General features: G+C 44.9%; 1 protein-coding gene across 1 annotated transcript in view; it reads right to left on the reverse strand.

Moving 5' to 3' along the window:
- LOC106607315 (unconventional myosin-X) overlaps positions 1 to 19,159 on the reverse strand; it is a 53,568-nt gene that overhangs the window by 19,089 nt on the left and 15,320 nt on the right. The window contains exon 4 of the mRNA XM_045720575.1: positions 1,816 to 1,910. Within this exon, the coding sequence (XP_045576531.1) occupies positions 1,816 to 1,852 (37 nt within the window). The 5' untranslated portion in view covers positions 1,853 to 1,910. The remainder of the gene's footprint in view (positions 1 to 1,815; positions 1,911 to 19,159) is intronic.

A 19,159-nucleotide genomic window follows, 5' to 3' on the forward strand; every position in this document is an offset into this window, starting at 1 on the left:
GGAGGCATGTCCTCTGAAGGTCACACAGGATGTCCTGCAGCTGCTCGTTTTGAGACAGTGAGATAGAGAGACGGCATACTTTGGAGGGAGAGAGGAAGGAGAGGGAGAAAGAAAGAAAGAGAGAGAGAGAGAGAGAGAGAGAGAGAGAGAGAGAGAGAGAGAGCGGAAGAGAGGGAGTGAGAAAAGTAGAGAAAGAGAAGGAAAGGCAGTGAGGGGGAGAGAGAGAGAGAGAGAGAGAGAGAGAGAGACATTGAGGGAGAAAGGGTGAAACAAGAGTCCCGGTCAGGACCCCCTGCCTACCCCTCCCCTCCCCCCACGGTCCTCCATCTGGATCCCATCTCCCTGGCCTGCTAATGCGTCCCCTGGGGGCCACGGCTCGCCCTTAATTTGTTTCATTTGTGACCCCAAACCCCTAATGCTGGCCCTGCCCCCTGAAACACAGACTGAGAAAACACTGGAGTCTCCCTCTGGTTCTGTTCTGTCCTTCTATCTCTGTGTGCACTTACTGTTTGTTCTGGAGATTTGGGGGAGATTAATAAGCATCTGATAACCAACAGTCATCCATAAGGGCACAGAGCTTTAATGAGCTTCAACACTAGGATTATGGGCTGAACTGAATTAGACAGAGATCCAAACATAAAGGGAAACGGTTGCAATTGAGCAGACTGAATCACTTTCCAAATGACTGGAGTACTGGCCACGCTAAGTGATATGTAGCTAAACCTGTTCAGTTTTACTGAGCATTAACAAACAGAGGAATGTAATTTAAGCTTGTTACGGCATTCTGTCTAGGAGTTTCCCACTCCCTCGCTACGTTGATCTCTCTCTATATCTTTTCCTCTCTGTCTGTCTCTCTCTCTCTGTCTCGGCACGGTTGATGGCCTATTTTAGACAGCGAGGCGACACTTGGCCCCAGTTGCCTGAGGATGTCCCATTGTAAACCACACCAAACCACACCAAACCACACCAAACAGCTAGGGACAGCCTAGCTCTAGGACATTTGAAAATATATCCCTGCACACAACAAGGGCATGAACAGAGCAAGGCCTTCACATGTCCTGGAGCGTCAGTGGTGCTGGAGATGGTGGTGGTGGTTGGTGGGGAAGACGGCCCGACTGAAGAGAACAAATGCCAAGGCACACAGCCAGCCCAGGGGCCCAGGGGAAGTATCCGTCCTCCGATTGGGAAGGAATGCACCCCCCCCTAACCCCATCGCCTGCCCCTCTGCCCGGTCTCAGACATCGGAACAGAGGGAGGAGGGGTACAGCCAGCCAGTCGGCCAGCGGGTGCTGCATGGTAACTGCTGTCAGAATTAGCCGATCGGGCTGCCGCCATCCCAAAGAGGACGTAACTTATCCAGGCGCTGGCATTTTACTGCAACCGTTTCAGTAGCAGGAAAAGCACACATGAATAGCCTGTGAGATCACTCCTCGAAAAGCGTCAGGCTCGCAGGGCTCTTAATGCCGCTGATGGTCATCATTACATGATTACTGGGGGCAGGGTGTTGTGTGTGTGTGTGTGTGTGTGTGTGTGTGTGTGTGTGTGTGTGTGTGTGTGTGAGGGCTTAGCTGTGGACCGTGCAGTGTACAGTACAGTAGTACAGTGTGGTCTACTTATTCAGCGATAACGCCGCAAACATGCACGGGACCCAAAGCTCGGTTAATGCTCTCGGATGAGTGAACGTCACCGTCACACAGACTGCTATTACTGTACATGCAAACCACTGGAACTGGAACACAACAGCCAGACAGAGAGAAAGCAGAGAGAGAATAGAGGGATGGTGTAGAAGTGTGTCAGCCAGGCAGGCAGGCTCACCTTTGACCAGCAGCTCGGGGTCTTCTTCCAGGCCCATCTTGCTCTTCTCTATGATCAGACTCTTTATCTCATCAGGAACCTCTGACAGACTGTGTCTGGGTGAGACAGAGAGAGGTGGTAAATAACAGCATCATACACTCCCACAGTCAAGGCACCCCCCCCCCATACCCTATTGGCTCTGAGTCGAGGGGAGGAGGGTAACCCCACACAACCTCTGCCAACCCTAAGCCTTTCTGACACCCTAAGTGAGAGAGGAGAGGGGGACAAGTTGAAGTGCTGTGAATATCGTACCCTCCACCCCTCCCCTCCCCAGCTGCATGCATACCACGCCACTGTGGACAGCTCGTCTCTCTTTGATTGGTTTGGCTGGCGGGCACGGCGGAGTGGAGGGAAGCGGAGGACTGAAAATAAACGTGGCAGAGCGACGCCAGACTGACTCAAAGCCAGCCAGCCAGGCAGTCACAGGCCAGAGAGAGAGAGAGTTCAAAAGGTTACACTGTTGTCAGCTAATCGAAACCCATAATAAACATCAAAAACATCTGGGAATTATGGGAAAACTGTTGTGAAATGCTCTCTCTCCTCTCTCTCTTTCTCAAGGGCCACTGTCGAAGAAGCACTGTAAAAAGAAAAGCCACCACATGCAGTCATGGTGGTGGCGAGGACTTTGGACTGTAAAGTGACATTCGTTTCAGACATTTGGCCAGGCAATGTTTTGGACGACTGAGAGCTCAGCTTGTTATCTCTGGCCAAGGCCCATTTCCAGCACATTAAATTGTTTATAAGGTTTATCTATGCTCATTTATTTATCTAATTACTGGTTTATTTTCTCTATTTCCTGCGTCAAACTAGCGTGTGAGGTATGAAGGGACAAGCCCTCCTTCCTTCCCCTGAAAACACCAGGCAGGAAATGAGTTTTGGCAGGCGGCCCTCCATCCCACCGCCATGTACAGTCTTAGATAGCATTTCTCTGGGCTGTGATTATTGATCAGATGATTGTGGAAGGTTATAGCCTTACGGAAGTCAGACCTAATCAATGAGTCTGAATATACCCTATCCTGCTCAACTTAGCTTACTTACTGTGCTGACTGTTCATCTGCAATACATGACACCTGCTCAAAGTATCTCACTATCCCAATATCCACTAGTTGATCCTTGTGTCAATACGTTTGCCTGTTTCAGACTGTACAGTAGTTGGAAAATATGTGTGTGTATCAGTCTCTAACTTAGGCTGATGCTCAGACACACAGGGAAACACTATACCACATTGGCCCTTACAGAGTGTATAACTGGTTCAGCCGGGGAAACGTCAGAGAGACACCAGAGGGTGAGAAAAAGAGGGTCAGATCCCTGTCCTACTACACACAGTCTACCTCTGCAGCGGAGCCCAACAGCGACGGCAGCGTTCAAACAGTAACGTCATCTGGGACCTTTCCAGTGTATCGTAGAATATCCCTCTTCTCGTAAATACAGAAAAATATACTGCTCAAAAAAATAAAGGGAACACTTAAACAACACATCCTAGATCTGAATGAAAGAAATAATCTTTTTAAATACTTTTTTCTTGACATAGTTGAATGTGCTGACAACAAAATCACACAAAAATAATCAATGGAAATCCAATTTATCAACCCATGGAGGTCTGGATTTGGAGTCACACTCAAAATTAAAGTGGAAAACCACACTACAGGCTGATCCAACTTTGATGTAATGTCCTTAAAACAAGTCAAAATGAGGCTCAGTAGTGTGTGTGGCCTCCACGTGCCTGTATGACCTCCCTACAACGCCTGGGCATGCTCCTGATGAGGTGGCGGATGGTCTCCTGGAGGGATCTCCTCCCAGACCAGGACTAAAGCATCCGCCAACTCCTGGACAGTCTGTGTTGGTGGATGGAGCGAGACATGATGTCCCAGATGTGCTCAATTGGATTCAGGTCTCGGGCGGGCCAGTCCATAGCATCAATGCCTTCCTCTTGCAGGAACTGCTGACACACTCCAGCCACATGAGGTCTAGCATTGTCTTGCATTAGGAGGAACCCAGGGCCAACTGCACCAGCATATGGTCTCACAAGGGGTCTGAGGATCTCATCTCGCTACCTAATGGCAGTCAGGCTACCTCTGGCGAGCACATGGAGGGCTGTGCGGCCCCCCAAAGAAATGCCACCCCACACCATGACTGACCCACCGCCAAACCGGTCATGCTGGAGGATGTTGCAGGCAGCAGAACGTTCTCCACGGCATCTCCAGACTCTGTCACGTCTGTCACGTGCTCAGTGTGAACCTGCTTTCATCTGTGAAGAGCACAGGGCGCCAGTGGTGAATTTGCCAATCTTGGTGTTCTCTGGCAAATGCCAAACGCCCTGCACGGTGTTGGGCTGTAAGCACAACCCCCACATGTGGACGTCGGGCCCTCATACCACCCTCATGGAGTCTGTTTCTGACCGTTTGAGCAGACACATGCACATTTGTGGCCTGCTGGAGGTCATTTTGCAGGGCTCTGGCAGTGCTTCTCCTGCTCCTCCTTGCACAAAGGCGGAGATAGCGGTCCTGCTGCTGGGTTGTTGCCCTCCTACGGCCTCCTCCACGTCTCCTGATGTACTGGCCTGTCTCCTGGTAGCGCCTCCATGCTCTGGACACTACGCTAACAGACACAGCAAACCTTCTTGCCACAGCTCGCATTGATGTGCTATCCTGGATGAGTTGCACTGCCTGAGCCACTTGTGTGGGTTGTAGACTCCGTCTCATGCTACCACTAGAGTGAAAGCACCGCCAGCATTCAAAAGTGACCAAAACATCAGCCAGGAAGCATAGGAACTGAGAAGTGGTCTGTGGTCCCCACCTGCAGAACCACTCCTTTATTGGGGGTGTCTTGCTAATTGCCTATAATTTCCACCTATTGTCTATTCCATTTGCACAACAGCATGTGAAATGTATTGTCTATCAGTGTTGCTTCCTAAGTGGACAGTTTGATTTCACAGAAGTGTGATTGACTTGGAGTTACATTGTGTTGTTTAAGTGTTCCCTTTATTTTTTTGAGCAGTGTACATCCAGAAATCTGAGGACGGCTCTTTCGGAGTCCGCGAATAACCCCTTGCTGCAGAAACGTCTGTCTGCATCTCTTTATACAGTCATTTAAATGGAGAACTCGATGCACTGATGGGGATTTGTATCTATAGAAAACTCCAACGCAGCCAGCTAGGGGATAGCGTGTTGGTATGTGGAGGACTTGATATCAAAGCCTAGGATCATTTTGTGCTATTGTCTGCATGGGGGCACACGTACAAACTCTGGAGAGCACCAGTACAAACCAGCCCTGGATTGTTACCTCTATAGTTTGGGCCTTGCTCAAGGGTACAAAAGCAATGTTAGCTATGTTCCTCGCAGAACTTAAACCAGAAATCTTCTAGCTGTGAAATGGGTCAAGTTCCTACTTAAAGCTACAGGCTATATGTACAGTGAGGGAAAAAAGTATTTGATCCCCTGCTGATTTTGTACGTTTGCCCACTGACAAAGAAATGATCAGTCTATATTTTTAATGGTAGGTTTATTTGAACAGTGAGAGACAGAATAACAACAAAAAAAATCCAGAAAAACACATGTAAAAAATTGTATAAATTGATTAGCATTTTAATGAGGGAAATAAGTATTTGACCCCCTCTCAATCAGAAAGATTTCTGGCTGCCAGGTGTCTTTTATACAAGTAACGAGCTGAGATTAGGAGCACACTCTTAAAGGGAGTGCTCCTAATCTCAGTTTGTTACCTGTATAAAAGACACCTGTCCACAAAAGCAATCAATTAATCAGATTCCAAACTCTCCACCATGGCCAAGACCAAAGAGCTCTCCAAGGATGTCAGGGACAAGATTGTAGATCTACACAAGGCTGGAATGTGCTACAAGACCATCGCCAAGCAGCTTGGTGAGAAGGTGACAACAGTTGGTGCGATTATTCGCAAATGGAAGAAACACAAAAGAACTGTCAATCTCCCTCGGCCTGGGGCTCCATGCAAGATCTCACCTCGTGGCGTTGCAATGATCATGAGAACGGTGAGGAATCAGCCCATAACTACACGGGAGGATCTTGTCAATGATCTCAAGGCAGCTGGGACCATAGTCACCAAGAAAAAAATTGGTAACACACTACGCCGTGAAGGACTGAAATCCTGCAGTGCCCGCAAGGTCCCGCAAGGAGCTATTTGGCATCAACTCAACTCACCGTGTTTGGAGGAGGAGGAATGCTGCCTATGACCCCAAGAACACCATCCCCACCATCAAACATGGAGGTGGAAACAGTATGCTTTGGGGGTGTTTTTCTGCTAAGGGGACAGGACAACTTCACCGCATCAAAGGGACGATGGATGGGGCCATGTACCGTCAAATCTTGGGTGAGAACCTCCTTCCTTCAGCCAGTGCATTGAAAATGGGTCGTGGATGGGTATTCTAGCATGACAATGACCCAAAACACAAGGCAACAAAGGAGTGGCTCAAGAAGAAGCACATTAAGGTCCTGGAGTGGCCTAGCCAGTCTCCAGACCTTAATCCCATAGAAAATCTGTGGAGGGAGCTGAAGGTTCGAGTTGCCAAACGTCAGCCTCGAAACCTTAATGACTTGGAGAAGATCTGCAAAGAGGAGTGGGACAAAATCCCTCCTGAGATGTGTGCAAACCTGGTGGCCAACTACAAGAAACGTCTGACCTCTGTGATTGCCAACAAGGGTTTTTCCAACAAGTACTAAGTCATGTTTTGCAGAGGGGTCAAATACGTATTTCCCTCATTAAAATGCAAATCAATTCATAACATTTTTGACATGCGTTTTCTGGATTTTTTTGTTGTTATTCTGTCTCTCACTGTTCAAATAAACCTACCATTAAAATTATAGACTGATCATTTCTTTGTCAGTGGGCAAACGTACAAAATCAGCAGGGGATCAAATACTTTTTCCCCTCACTGTATGCACCAGGGTTTTCCCATTTTAGTTTACCAGCCATTTGTGAAATTTACCAGACACATATGCATTGGGTGTGTAAACCCATTTGGGGCGTCCACCCACGGTGCTCAAAAACACATCACATTTAGAATATGATAATTCCTCTTAACAAAACATGTAACTCCTGTAATGAAGAAGCCAATAAAACGTCATTTTAAACATTTGCCTAAATGCAATTTACGGGAAAAAGGGAACACGCCATTCTAAATAGTGCACTTGACGCAAGTGGTATATGACAGAGATTCAAAGAGCGTGAATCTAAATATATAACAACTAGGATGGGCTGCTAATACTGTATGAGTAGGATTGTGCATTTCACTTCTGGACGACGAAAGAAAGTTGATATGAAAACCAACAGAACAGGAGAGAAATGGCATCGAGCGTGGCAAAAGTAGGCCGCATGCGTGGCAAAATGCCTAGCTGATTGCGTTGCGGCTGTCAGTGAAAAGCATCTAATATGCGTGAACATAACGTGTCTTGAGTATAATTTAAAATGAGACAAGAACAAGGGGAGGGGGGTGTGGCGAAGATACCCTATAGGCCGTCTCTCTCCAGAATGCATGCTCTCAGCTCTCCAGAATCAACTCAGCTGTCTCCCACCAATTCTCGCGCATTCATTTTTTCTTGTGAATTGTTTGCCCTAAAAATGTTAATTGTTATCAATTTCCCATTACATATGTCACCAATAGTAAATGAACCGTTAATCCCCGTCATTTGGTTACGTTCATTTATGTTAATGCATTGTATTACTAATTAGGCCTACAGTCATTTACCGTTCTCATTCTCGGTGTGTAAACGCTGCTGAGAAACACGTTTTGGTTTTATTTCATAGCCATCATTTACGAGTTGTCCCTTCTTTCATTGTCTTTTGTTTGGAGTGCTCCATGTGAGCGATGAGCACGGGTCTCGTTAATGTTGAGGGAGCTTGCACGTCTGAGCACGCAGAGAATTAGCCTACCTGGCCTGCTGCGCGCAAGTGCCCATTTGGGGATGTATGATTTCTGCCTGTCTTAGTCATCACCTTCACCACTAATAAGCTCATCTTCTCAGTAATATTTTCTTCGCCTCACACAGTAAGTCAACGAAGTCTGTTGTTTTAACATCCATTGCAAATTACAGCCTAATAGTTCCTCGCAAAAAAATCTCCCCGTCGATAATCACCAAGCCTCGGTGTGAAAGTGCAAAATACAATAATCTGATGATCCCATATATCCAGTGGAAACGTCATAAAATCCTTTCCCTTGCGCAAAAACAGCTGTCTGTCCCGAGCTCACTGGTGCCTAAACTGCCAGTCCCGAATAGGCTAGTTGATACAACGTTGCAAGTTAGGGCCTGATCCAGTTGATTGATTTCATACAATGTTGCACTTCACAAGCGACAGCTCAAGTCAAGACAGATAGAAAGGGAGGCAGACAGGCTGAGTGGAGAAATGAAAGTTATTGAAAGAACCAGAATTTTCATCAGTATATTTTCTACTGTTTTTATGTATTTTTACTTTGTTGACAATGTAAGTTATAGGCCAACAGCTGCATTAGCCATCTCTGAGTTCCATGCGCTCATTTAGGCTATTTAGCCGCCAATGATCACTGTGTATCAATGTGTCATATGGCAGAGGCTGGTCCTCTCCCATTACATTTTATATTTCTTACATTCTAATTAAGATTTTTATGATTATCCACGGGGAAACGATTTTGAGAATTAAAAACATTATTATTGAAATGAAACGGTTACATCAAAATGCACATCTGAAAATCAGAACTGACCAGCAGATTGGTAGAAATAAATGAAAGGCTTATGCTTCCCCAAACGTTAAACTCACGCACCGCTTCTAAAGTCTTTAGAAAAGAATTGCCTCCACCTTTCTATGGTCGGATTTTCAAGCAAGGTAAGACATGCCTCATAATATGAAGTAAAACACTCAGGTTTCAAACAATTAAGTAGGTTTTCAAAATGCATACTGCCTCCAGCTCACATTGTAAAGTGGTGGGTGACTCGCTGATTGCCTTCCTACCGTTGTTTTTTCTCCCGGTTCATTTGGCTAGCCAAAATTGTATTTATCTGCTTACCGTTTTTTTATTACAGCCAAAAGCCGGCAATTACAGGCTAACGGAAACCCAGGTAAGCATATGACAACCCCGAGGAACAATATTGTTGGGGAGGATAACCCTAACCACTAACCAGATGTGGAAAATCACACGTTTCAGAACTAGCATGAGACAGGATTCAATAGAGATCATTTGAAAGATTTGAGTGGAGGGAAATGAGGGAAACGTTTTTTATTTATTTATTTAATTGAACCTTTATTTAACCAGGTAGGCTAGTTGAGAACGAGTTCTCATTTGGAGGGAAACAGGATAAAGGAAGGAGAGGGAGGGCCAGGCTAAAACCCTCCAGTTGACCTTTTACTCAAACAAGCCTGACCTTCAGCTTCAATGGGCCCTCAGCGAATCAGAGGGCCCATCTGGGTCCACAGGCCTTCAGCTAACGTCTAACACACAATCTGCCTTTGTGACTTACTGTAGACACAGGCATCACCAAAAGTCATGTCAAAGACAAAACCATATGGGAAGACACAGGGGCTTGTTCTAACTTTGAAGCCCATATGCTATAGGTTTGGGAGGTAGGCTACTTTGTGTCGAGGAAAAGAAGTCGGGTGGGTGGGTGGGTGTGTGTGAGTCTATGACATTTTGGTAAGCTGATCCAGAGGGGGGCTGTCCAACACACTTCTGTTAGAAGTTCAAACAAGAGGATGAAGCACTGAGCATGTCGAGAACCAGACCAGCAGAAAAACTGTTCAAGAGTCTGTCAGACGACAGAGAGACAATCGGCCTAGGCTTTGCGTCATGCTACCTTTAATAATTATTCTATTGACGCACCCATGCATCAATCTAATTAACATACTACAGCTGTCAGTTTAAGCTAGAGATACCACATTCACCTATGTCGCCCTTCTGCAGACTGCGGTGAAGAGTGGCAGAGCTACAGCGTTGTTTGTCAGACCAGGAGACATCCCGAAAATCAGTCTTGTCACAAAAACGTCTGTAGCGTCCAACTAACTAATATAACCACTATATGGAAAGACGAGACTCTCACTAGCACAATGTTTTAGCTCCACGACCCCCACAAGTGTCACGGGACTTGTCTGAAGGTAACCTGTTACCGGTTTTAAAAAATGAATGGAAGTATGGAGGTAGTTTTGTGCCAACAAAAAAAAGGGGTTAAATGTAAATGTTAAAAAATATATACAGTAGCAGTGAAAAGTTTGGACACACCTACTCATTCAAGGGTTTTTCTTTATTTTTACATTGTAGAACAATAGTGAAGACATCAAAACTATGAAATAACACACATAGAATCATGTAGTAACCAAAAAAGTGTTAAACAAATCAAAATATATTTTATATTTGAGATTCTTCAAAGTAGCCACCTTGATGACAGCGTTGCAAAATCTTGGCATTCTCTCAACCAGCTTCATGAGGTAGTCACCTGGAATGCATTTCAATTAACAGGTGTGCCTTGTTTAAAGTTAATTTGTGGAATTTCTTTCCTTCTTAATGTGTTTGAGCCAATCAGTTGTGTTGTGACAAGATAGGGGTGGTATACAGAAAATAGCCCTATTTGGTAAAATACCAAGTTTATATTATGGCAAGAACAGCTCAAATAAGCAAGGAGAAATGACAGTCCATCATTACTTTAAGACATGAAGGTCAGTCAATCTGGAAAAATTCAAGAACTTTGAATGTTTCTTCAGTTCCAGTCGCAAAAACCATCAAGCACTATTATGAAACTGGATCTCATGAGGACCGCAAAAGGAAAGGAAGACCCAGAGTTACCTCTGCTGCAGAGGACAAGTTCATTAGAGTTACCAGCCTCAGAAATAGCCCAAATAAATGCCTCACCGAGTTCAAGTAACAGACACATCTTTAACCTCTTACATCTAGACGTTCCGCTAGCGGAACACCTGCTCCAATATCCAATGATGGGCGTGGCGCGAAATACAAACTCCTCTAAAATCCGAAAACTTCCATTTTTCAAACATATGACTATTTTACAGCATTTTAAAGACAAGACTCTCGTTAATCTAACCACACTGTCCGATTTCAAAAAGGCTTTACAGCGAAAGCAAAACATTACATTATGTCAGCAGAGTACCCAGCCAGAAATAATCAGACACCCATTTTTCAAGCTAGCATATAATGTCACAAAAAACAAAACCACAGCTAAATGCAGCACTAACCTTTGATGATCTTCATCAGATGACAACCCTAGGACATTATGTTATACAATGCATGGATGTTTTGTTCAATCAAGTTCATATTTATATAAAAAACCAGCTTTTTTACATTAGCATGTGACGTTCAGAACTAGCATACCCCCCGCAAACATCCGGTGAATTTACTAAATTACTCACGGTAAACGTTCACAAAAAACATAACAATTATTTTAAGAATTATAGATACAGAACTCCTCTATGCACTCGATATGTCCGATTTTAAAATAGCTTTCGGTGAAAGCACATTTTGCAATATTCTCAGTAGATAGCCCAGCCATCACGGCTAGCTATTTAGACACCGACCAAGTTTAGCCCTGACCAAACTCCGATTTACTATTACAAAAGTTTGATTACCTTTGTTGTCTTCGTCAGAATGCACTCCCAGGACTGCTACTTCAATAACAAATGTTGGTTTGGTCCAAAATAATCCATCGTTATATCCAAATAGCGGTGTTTTGTTTGTGCGTTCTAGACACTATCCGAAGTGTAAATAAGGGTTACGAGCATGGCACAATTCGTGACAAAAGATTTCTAAATATTCCATTACCGTACTTCGAAGCATGTCAACCGCTGTTTAAAATCAATTTTTATGCAATTTTTCTCGTAAAAAAGCGATAATATTCCGACCGGGAATCTGCGTTTAGGTAAACAGAGGAAAGAAAACAAAGCATTCTGTCGACGCAGGCACGCGCCTGAGTCTCACAGTACTGTAACCAGCCACTACCCAAACGCGCTACTTTGTTTCAACCAGAGCCTGCAAAGCCACGATTCAGCTTTTTGCCGCCTTCTGAGAGACCATGTGAGCCGTAGGAAGTGTCACGTAACAGCAGAGATCCTCTGTAATTGATAGAGATGGCAAAGAAGGCCAAGAAATGGTCAGACAGGGTACTTCCTGTACAGAATCTTCTCAGGTTTTGGCCTGCCAAATGAGTTCTGTTATACTCACAGACACCATTCAAACAGTTTTAGAAACTTTGGAGTGTTTTCTATCCAAAGCTAATAATTATATGCATATTCTAGTTTCTGGGCAGGAGTAATAATCAGATTAAATCGGGTACGTTTTTTATCTGGCTGTGAAAATACTGCCCCCTATCCATAACAGGTTAACATCGACTGTTCAGAGGAGACTGTGTGAATCAGGTCTTCATGGTCGAATTGCAACAAAGAAACCACTACTAAAGGACACCAATAAGAAGAAGAGACTTGTTTGGGCCAAGAAACACGAGCAATGGACCTTAGACTGGTGGAAATCTGTCCTTTGGTCTGATGAGTCCAAATTTGTGATCTTTGGTTCCAAACAGTGTCTTTTTGAGAAGCAGATTAGGTGAACGGATGATCGCCACATGTGTGGTTCCCACCGTGAAGCATGGAGGAGGTGTGATGGTGTGGGGGTACTTTGTTGGCGACACTGTCTGTGATTTATTTAGAATTAAAGGCACACTTAACAAGCATGGCAACCACAGCATTCTGCAGCAATACGCCATCCCATCTAGTTTTCTCTTATTGGGACTATCATTTGTTTTTCAACAGGACAATGACCTAACACACACCTCCAGGCTGTGTAAGGGCTATTTGACCAAGAAGGAGTGATGGAGTGCTGCATCAGATGACATGGCCTTCACAATCACCTGACCTCAACCCAATTGAGATGGTTTGGGATGAGTTGGACCGCAGAGTGAAGGAAAAGCAGCCAACAAGTGCTCAGCATATGTGGGAACTCCTACTGTTGGAAAAGCATTCTAGGTTGAGCTGGTTGAGAAAATGCCAAGAGTGTGCAAAGCTGTCATCAAGGCAAAGGGTGGCTACTTTGAAGAATCTCAAATATAAAATATATTTTGATTTGTTTAACACTTTTTTGGTTACTACATGATTCCATATGTGTTATTTCATAGTTTTGATGTCTTCACTATTATTCTACAATGTAGAAAATAATTTAAAAAAATAAAAACCATTGAATGAGTAGGTGTGTCCCAACTTTTGAGTGGTACAGTATATATTTTTTGAGCTTTCTTTTATTTCTTAGATATAGGACAGACACTTCAAAACCTTTTTCTTTATGATTTTGTTTTTTGACTGTCTGTTTTGCCATTTATGAATGTGTTATTCAATGCGTTTCTTTAGTGGTAGCCAAATTCTATAATATTTTTTATTACAGGGGTCCTAAAATTCTAAATCAAATAGCTAAATGATCCATGGTATGACCATCTTAAAACAATTCCATATGTTAGCTTAGTAGAACCCCTCCCCCCAAAGGCTTAGACTTTAGAGGTTTTAACAGGCAAATCTGCGCCCAGCTGCCCACACAGGCCCAAAGTAATGCTTAAATTCTGCTAATTGAGTAAAGAGGGGCTTGTGAATGAGTGGTGTAAACCAACTATCCAAAACAAGCTTCCATAGCCGGATGGATGGGGGGGGCGGCGGCAGCGGGGAAGTTGGTGGACCAGGCTGGTTTCATTTCATGGGAGAGAGCCCTGGTGGTGTGTGGGTGCTAGTTGGGTGGGTTGGTGGGTGGAGGGTAGATGGGGATGGGGGTGTAGCTGTAGTGCAGCTGGGGTCACATGTTGGCACTCTGACAGATGAGGCAGAGTGCCACAGCTGTCCAGTAGCCCCCCTACTCCTTCTCCCCCCGCCCCCGTATTCCCAGAAGCCCCGGCTGAGGCCATGACGGAGGGGCCTTGAGTGCTGACTTCCTGTGGAGGCCAGGAAACAATTTTACACGGGGATTAGACGGCTAGGAGGGAGAGCAGACCAACAGAACCCCCCCAACACTAAACTACACCCCCGTGGAGAGACCATGACACAGTCAGGGAGGGATGAAGCTGGGAGAAGAGACTAGGAGACACTCCCATATTAACCTGCTGTTTCAGGTTTTTGTTTAATATTCAAACGTTTCAATTGATCTGTTGATGTTAATATGCAATCTATGGTCTGACGTGTAAGTCACCACTCCAGCGTTGTCCTGAGGAGGTTTTTGTGTTTGAGATGTCGGGAATTTGGTGAGAGAAGAAAAAAATACCCCTGTGGTGCTTTGTTTACGGAAGTGTAAGGGAACACATGGAAAAGTCCTGCAGCTCAGATGGCATATATCTCTCTCTCTCTCCCTAAATCTCTCCCTCTTTCTCTCTTTTTCTGCCCCTCTCCACTCCGGTCTTTCCACTGTAGGCCTAACACCAGCACGCTAAGCAAAACCATCTGTTTGCCCCACATAAATGGGAAGCTAGCTAACAAAGAAAGAGAGAGAGGGAAGAGAGAGGCGGAAGTAGAAAGAGTAGGAGAGAGGGAGTGCCAGAGGGAGAGAGAGAGAGGGGGACTGGGGGACTCTTTTGGGTGAATACAAATATACACATGCCCCCATATACTGTACTTCTGATAGACAATTTAACTGTACACAATTCTTATCAAATCAAAAATAAAATACAATTGTATTTGTCACATGCGCCGAATACAACAGGTGTAGACCTTACAGTGAAGCGCTTACAAGCCTTTAACCAAAAATGCAGTTAAAGAAATAGAGTTAAGAAAATATTTACTAAGTACACAATTTTTTTTTTACCACAAAACAACAATACAGAGGCTGTATACAGGGGGTACCAGTACTGAGTCAATGTGCGGGGGTACAGGTTAGTTAAGGTAATTAATACATGTATGCAGGGGTAAAGTGACTATGCATTGATAATAAACAGCGAGTAACAGCACTATAAAAATAAAGGGGAGGCGGTCAATGTAAATAGTCCGGGTGGCCATTTGATTAATTGTTCAGCAGTCTTATGGCTTGGGGGTAGAAGCTGTTTAGAAGCCTTTTGGACCTAGACTTGGAGCTCCGGTACCGCTTGCCGTGGAAAAGCAGAGAGAACAGTCTATGACTTAGGTAACTGGAGTCTTTGACAATTTTTTGGGCCTTCCTCTGACACCGCCTGGTATAGAGGTCCTGGATGGCAGGAAGCTTGGCCCCAGTGATGTACTGGGCCGTACGCACAAGCCTCTGTAGCGCCTTTCGGTCAGGTGATAAGCAGTAGCCGTAACAGGCGGTGATGCAACCGGTCAGGATGCTCTCGATTGTGCAGCAGTAGAACTCTTTTGAGGATCTGGGGACCAATGCCAAATCTTTTCAGTCTCCTGAGGGGGAAAATGTGTTGTTGTGCCCTCTTCACGACTGTCTTGGTGTATTTGGACCATGATAGTTTGTTGGTGATGTGGACACCAAGGAACTTTAAACTCTCGACCCGCTCCACTACAGCCCGTCGATGTGAATGGGGGGCACGTTCGACCCTCTTTTTCCTGTAGTCCACAATCAGCTCCTTTGTCTTGTTCACGTTGAGGAAGAGGTTGTTGTCTCTGACCTCCTCCCTATAGGCGGGCACTATGGTATTGAACGCTGAGCTGTAGTCAATGAACAGCATTCTCACATAGGTGTTCCTTTTGTCCTGGTGGGAAAGGGCAGTGTGGAGTGCGATTGAGATTGCGTCATCTGTGGATCTGTTGGGGTGGAATGTGAATTGGAGTGGGTCTAGGGTTTCTGAGATGATGGTGTTGATGTGAGCCATGACCAGCCTTTTAAAGGACTTCATGGCTACCGACGTGAATGCCAATGGGCGGTAATCATTTAGGCAGGTTACCTTTGCTTTCTTGGGCATAGGGACTATCTCTGTGTATTTGTGTGTCCGTGTGCAAATACTTTGTGTGTGTGTGTGTGTGTGTGTGTGTGTGTGTGTGTGTGTGTGTGTGTGTGTGTGTGTGTGTGTGTGTGTGTGTGTGTGTGTTGTCTCATGTGGCCGAGGAAGAGAAGGCTGACAAATAAAACAGTCTGACTATTCAATATTATATTTTATCCATGATTATCACCACCACTGGGCTCTCTCTCGCGTTCTCTCTGTGTGGCCTAGTTTCAATCTCACGCTCACTTTCACAATCCCTCAACAGGGAAGGAAATAAAGCAACTGATCAGATCCAGATGACAAGGCATCCTCATTTCTGACCAGAGTGGACAAAATACATCTCTGTTATGCTTCATATTGATGGAAGACATTAATATATATGGAAGTCCAGAGAGGCCATATGAATTAAAAAAAAAGAAGAGTATTATCTCGCTATGTTGAGATCGTTACTTATCTGACGATTACGACATAAGTTGTTTTGCCGAGATCAGAAGATCATTCTCTCATGATCATGACATAGCAAAAAAAAATGTTGAAATCGCGAGGTAAACTCTATAAATAGGAGTGGACGTATTGATGATATATTGACAGTATGGCAGAGGAGGCAGAGCCCACGGTGGATCAGCGCATACGTTTTAATTGATTGCTACACTAAAGTATGGTACATTTCATGCTATCATTCTTCCACTTATGTTTGGAGCTCATTATCAGCTTATAAATTAGAATGGTAACAAGCTAAATGTCCCTTAACTTGAGCTAAGAGCTCATGGGGCATCTAAGCCCTCACGAGGCATTTAAGCCCTGAACAATGCCTGACAGGCAACCCTGTTGGGCTGTGTGCTACCCCCGAGACCACAGCCAATCGCATGTGATTAACAACGCAGCTAACTTGGCTAGTCTTATGAGCGAGCGAACTAGTAAGCTAGGTAGTCTTGTTAGCTAGCTAGCTAGCTAGCTTGTTATCTATGCTGGTTGTTAGCTAGCATAACTGATGTGTATAATTGTAAGGGACACTTCATGCTTTATGGATAATATTTACATTTACAGAGTGTGTGAGCTCCATTCTTGACAGGCTGATCAAATTCAATAGCAGCCTCAGAGGCTGGGCTCCCTAAGGCACTGCATCTCAGTGCTTGAGGCATTACTACAGACACCCTGGTTCGAATCCAGGCTGTATCACAACTGGCCGTGATTGGGAGTCCCATAGGGCGGCGCACAATTGGCCCAGCATTGTCCGTATTTGGCCGGTGGGGGACATCCATTGTAAATAAAATAAAAATTAACCGACTTGCCTAGTTAAATAAAGGTAACAACAAAAAAAGAGTCTGTCTACAAGGAGCCCTACATATGAAGCATCTTACAAGGCAGCATTTTGATTTATCAGCCTCTGAGGCTGCTATTGAATCCGATCAGCCTGACAGGAATAGAGCTCAACCCTTGGATCAGATATGCATCTACCAATAAAGCACTTTGACAGCTAATCTGCCTGCAAGGAGCCTTGCCTATGAAACAGCCTACAAGACACCAACCTTATTTCTAAGCCTCTGAGGCAGAAATTGAATCTGATCAGCCAGTCAGATTAGTTAGTCTAGCTAACAATAATAGCTAACAAGACTACCTAGCTAACTAGCTAGCTAACAAGACTACCTAGCTAACTCACAAGACAAGACAAATTAGCTGTGTTGTTCCTTGCATGCAGATTGGCTGTGGTCTTGGGCGTGGCACGCAGTCTGGGAGACAGTGCAGCCTGTCAGGCATCGACGAGCACATTGCGATCAACGCATTCACAGGGCTCCTTGATGAGGCGGCTGTCGTGAACAAATGAACGCGTGGTACTTTTGATTATCTCGTAAACTCGACAAAACTTTTGTTATGTCATGATTAGGAGATAAATAAGTTGTGATCTCGACATAACGAGGGAATCTTTTTTTTCCATTCATATGTCCTCTCTGGACTAATATATGAGGGATTGGGCTTTCAGAGTCTGAGTTGAGTCTACCGGTCAGTCAGACTCGCGGTGGCCAGAGTAGCCGAGCTGATGAGTAATTGATTTTCGTCGAGATCAAATTAAAGCAACGAGACGTTAATTAAAGTTGTAAAAACACAGTGTCCTTGCTCTGGGGCTTGGAGGACCGTGGTCAGAACCAGACTGCTGTTATGTTCAGACAGACATGCTCCGCTCCGGAATACAAAGTACGCCCTCATGAACACGGCTTGCATCCCAAATGGCACTCTATTCCTTATGCTTTTAACCATGGCCCATGGGACTTTGTTCAAAAGTAGTGCACTAAATAGGGAAAACGGTGCCATTTGGGATATAGCCATGGTTGCTCGATCAAAGCCCTCTCATGCAGGGTTATGTTACATCAGTCGCTGAGTAACCAGCCCAGGAAATGACATGGGAGTTGAGATTTGTGATCCGAGGGGTCAAACGTCCAGATAAGGCAAACTGGGGGTGTAAAACAGCTTCATCGTACAACACACACGGCTATGAAGAGCTCAACCAGGAGGTCAACGTCCAGCTTTAAACCGTGGCTCATATACAGAAATGAAAGCTATGCAAGTTACCCAGACTTTATTAGACATCTGAACAAACACACGAGCAACTGTCATATAACACAGAGGCTTCTTAAACAAACACTGGTCTCTGGGGAAACCTTCAAATACAACACATACTGTAGGTAGGTAATCACAGACCACAGTCTCTTTGTGGAATCTGTGGAGGGATGGAAGAGACCCATCATGCTCTCAAGTCCCCATCCTATCCTCCTCCCATCCCCCTCTCCGTCTCCAGTGTGCCTGGCTGGGCTGAGACGGAGGGGGCTGGTGGGAAAATGGGAATGTGGTGATTAAGAGTGGGCCTATATGACCTCCCAGCTCTAAAAATACCCTGTTTACTCAAGACCACTGCCAAGGAATTCTGGACTAGGCAGAGGGGACTGCAGAAACGTGTTTTGGGGGGAAACCGGAGAGAGAGGACAGGAAGTGTGTGTGTGAGGGCATGCGTGTGTGTGACTATGTCAATGTGCGTGTGAAGATGGGAATGTCTTGAAAGGAGGAAAACAATGCATTTCAGGAGCTTGAATAGAGGGTAAGCTACATTAACAAAGCCTTGATATCTTGGCACTTGAAGATGCGCTGCCGGTCAACTTAATAAACCTGTCATGGTTCCATTAGTATGGAGAGTTGACATAAGAGCTCCTACTTCTGTCCGAGTACTGACACACACAGGCAATTACCACACAGATCACATTCAAGGACTTCTTGGAACACACAGACACACACTTCCAAAGACAGTTGTAAACACTGTCTCTTTCAGTCTCTTCCAGCCATCATTGTCTGGCATCCCACACCAAGAGTCATGCTCTTGACAGAGAGAGTGTGTTTCATAGAAGGGAGAAGAAAGAGAGGGACAGAGAGAAAGAAACAGAGAG

Source organism: Salmo salar, chromosome ssa06 (assembly GCF_905237065.1).
Source record: "Salmo salar chromosome ssa06, Ssal_v3.1, whole genome shotgun sequence".
Lineage (NCBI taxonomy): Eukaryota > Metazoa > Chordata > Actinopteri > Salmoniformes > Salmonidae > Salmo > Salmo salar.